The 2,227-nt window shown below is 39.5% G+C and overlaps 1 protein-coding gene across 1 annotated transcript; it reads left to right on the top strand.

Annotated features, from left to right (window-relative positions):
* Nucleotides 1-1,822: 1,822 nt before the first annotated feature.
* Nucleotides 1,823-2,076, top strand: SARC_14619 (hypothetical protein; the record flags this gene model as incomplete). Its single annotated transcript, XM_014291248.1, has 1 exon — nucleotides 1,823-2,076. A coding segment is annotated over one exon (254 nt), but the record flags the coding sequence as incomplete, so codon positions are not given.
* Between the last annotated feature and the right edge of the window lie 151 nt (nucleotides 2,077-2,227).

Below are 2,227 nucleotides of genomic sequence, written 5' to 3' on the forward strand. Positions count from 1 at the left end.
ATAATATATATATATATATATATATATATATATAATATATATATATATATATATATATATATATATATATTATTGTGTGTGTGTGTGTGTGTGTTTATATTCCTGTATGTACTATATGTCGAATGACACGAATTGGTTACCTCAATTTCACCTTCTTTGATCCGGTTGTTGATATCGTAGTCATTGAGTGAAACAATAGTTCTTGGAGCTAGTGTAGATATGCTAGCCTTGTGTAGAAATGTGCTTAAATGATTGAGCCTATTATAGCGCGTATTTTTTAGAATCACCCCTGATGACGGTCAGAGGTCTCGGGTAGAGCACACGAGTAGACGCCATATTCCTATTGAATAGCATATAAGTACTACATTCAAGCAATAGCTTGATATATTAAGTCTTAACCAACCAGCCATATGATGTTTTGACCATCGACCTTCCTCCTTGTGTCACTAATACATTGGGTTTACATAGCTACACATGTAGAGGTATGGCGCGTAGCAGCAACACAAACCACTTAAAACATTGTTTACCCAAGCCAGTAAATCTCCAACATCGTCGGGCATGAAGACACGCTTGCCTGGCGTTGTGCCATCGCTTAAAAAGAGGTCAACTCTCCTATCGATTCCGTTCGGTTGTACCATCATATACTGCCGTACATCGCGCTGAGGCTCCACCCTACAAAGTAAATGCGAATACTTCTATGCATTTACTATTTACAACGTAAATATTTACACATGTTTATAATAGCGTCCGTTATCAAAAACGATCTCCCCACTCGTCGATTTCTTTTTAATTTACATTTTTTTCTTTCTTTCTAAAAATACTAAAAAAAAGTATAAAACAACACAAGTGACAACTGACAAGAGGCAGTGAAGGCAAAATTCTCAGCACACGTCGACCGTCGTCAGTCGCGACACCAGTAATATTTTTATAATTTACAGTTTTACACAGTTGTATGTATTGTCAATTTAACACGCTGCTCTCCACTAGGGTGACGGTGCTTCAGCTTTATCATTTATGGCTCCTATCACTTTGTTGTACACCACTAGTATTGCCACATTAGGGACTTGGGGTTGCTGGACTACTGTTATAATTTTTCTTTAATTTCTTTTAGTGCATACCATATATATTTTTTGTTTTTAAAAAAAACCCATAAAATATACGCTGAAGGTCTGTAGGATGTTACATTTAACATTTCCCAATATTCAGCCTCACACAGACACACTCTCGTCGCATACGCCTTTTACTCTAATCTGCATGCTAATCGAAGTGATTGTAGCACTTAATAAAAAAACACCAATATCAAATTAAAAATTAACTCGAGTACATATTGCAGGGCAACTAAGATTTCCGTGGCTTTCATCGTTTCCTGTTCGGTCCATTCTCGATATGATGTTGTACGAGAATTCAGCTCAAAACTACGACGGTATCATGAAGCGATACATTCGACCTGTCGTTGCCCCTCGATAACCTTTTATTTTGTTTCCGAGACGAGACACTCCACCACGAAGACAATTTCTAGTATGTAGCGCACTCCGTCTACGACAGTGCTTCTGAGGAGTATAAATGTAAGGTTACGCATGGTTGAATCTCGCACATGACTTGTAGTTCTATCAACGAAATATTCTGATAACACAACATACTACCTCACATGACCATCTATCTGAGTAGCCTGTATGCTCATGTCTAATTAATACTATCTTTTTCAATCAGCAAACCGTGTCTTCTTCATTCAGCAAACCGTGTCTTCTTCACTCATCAAACCGTGTCTTCTCCCGATAAAAAAAACTGTGTCATCTCCAAGCAAAAGCTCAATTCTTTCGAAATGGTAGGCATATACAATGCAGCCGCAGTCGGTCTTCTACATAAAACGGGAATGAACGATACCACCGACAGCAAGACTAGTGCGTTGGCCACTATGTCCAGAGGCGGGTCCGTTCGAGGTCTTACTGACAACGAGTGGGTCGCTACCCAGAAGAAGGTATTTACTCGAAGGGCTAATTTGTATCTTGAACAAGCGCATCATGCCAAAGTGGAAAAGGATGAAGCCCTAGAGGAGGCCATTGCTGACGGCATCAGGTATGTATGAAGGGCTAAACATGGATCAGCACTGGTATGCACGCCACCCTACCCCCTTTTTGAGCATGCGCGCTTTTTGTAGAACTTTAGTGATAGAATACTACAGTTGCAAAACAAATACGGATATGCGCTGGAGGAGCACATATGCACA

Source organism: Sphaeroforma arctica (genome assembly GCF_001186125.1).
Source record: "Sphaeroforma arctica JP610 unplaced genomic scaffold supercont1.4866, whole genome shotgun sequence".
Taxonomy (NCBI): Eukaryota; class Ichthyosporea; order Ichthyophonida; genus Sphaeroforma; species Sphaeroforma arctica.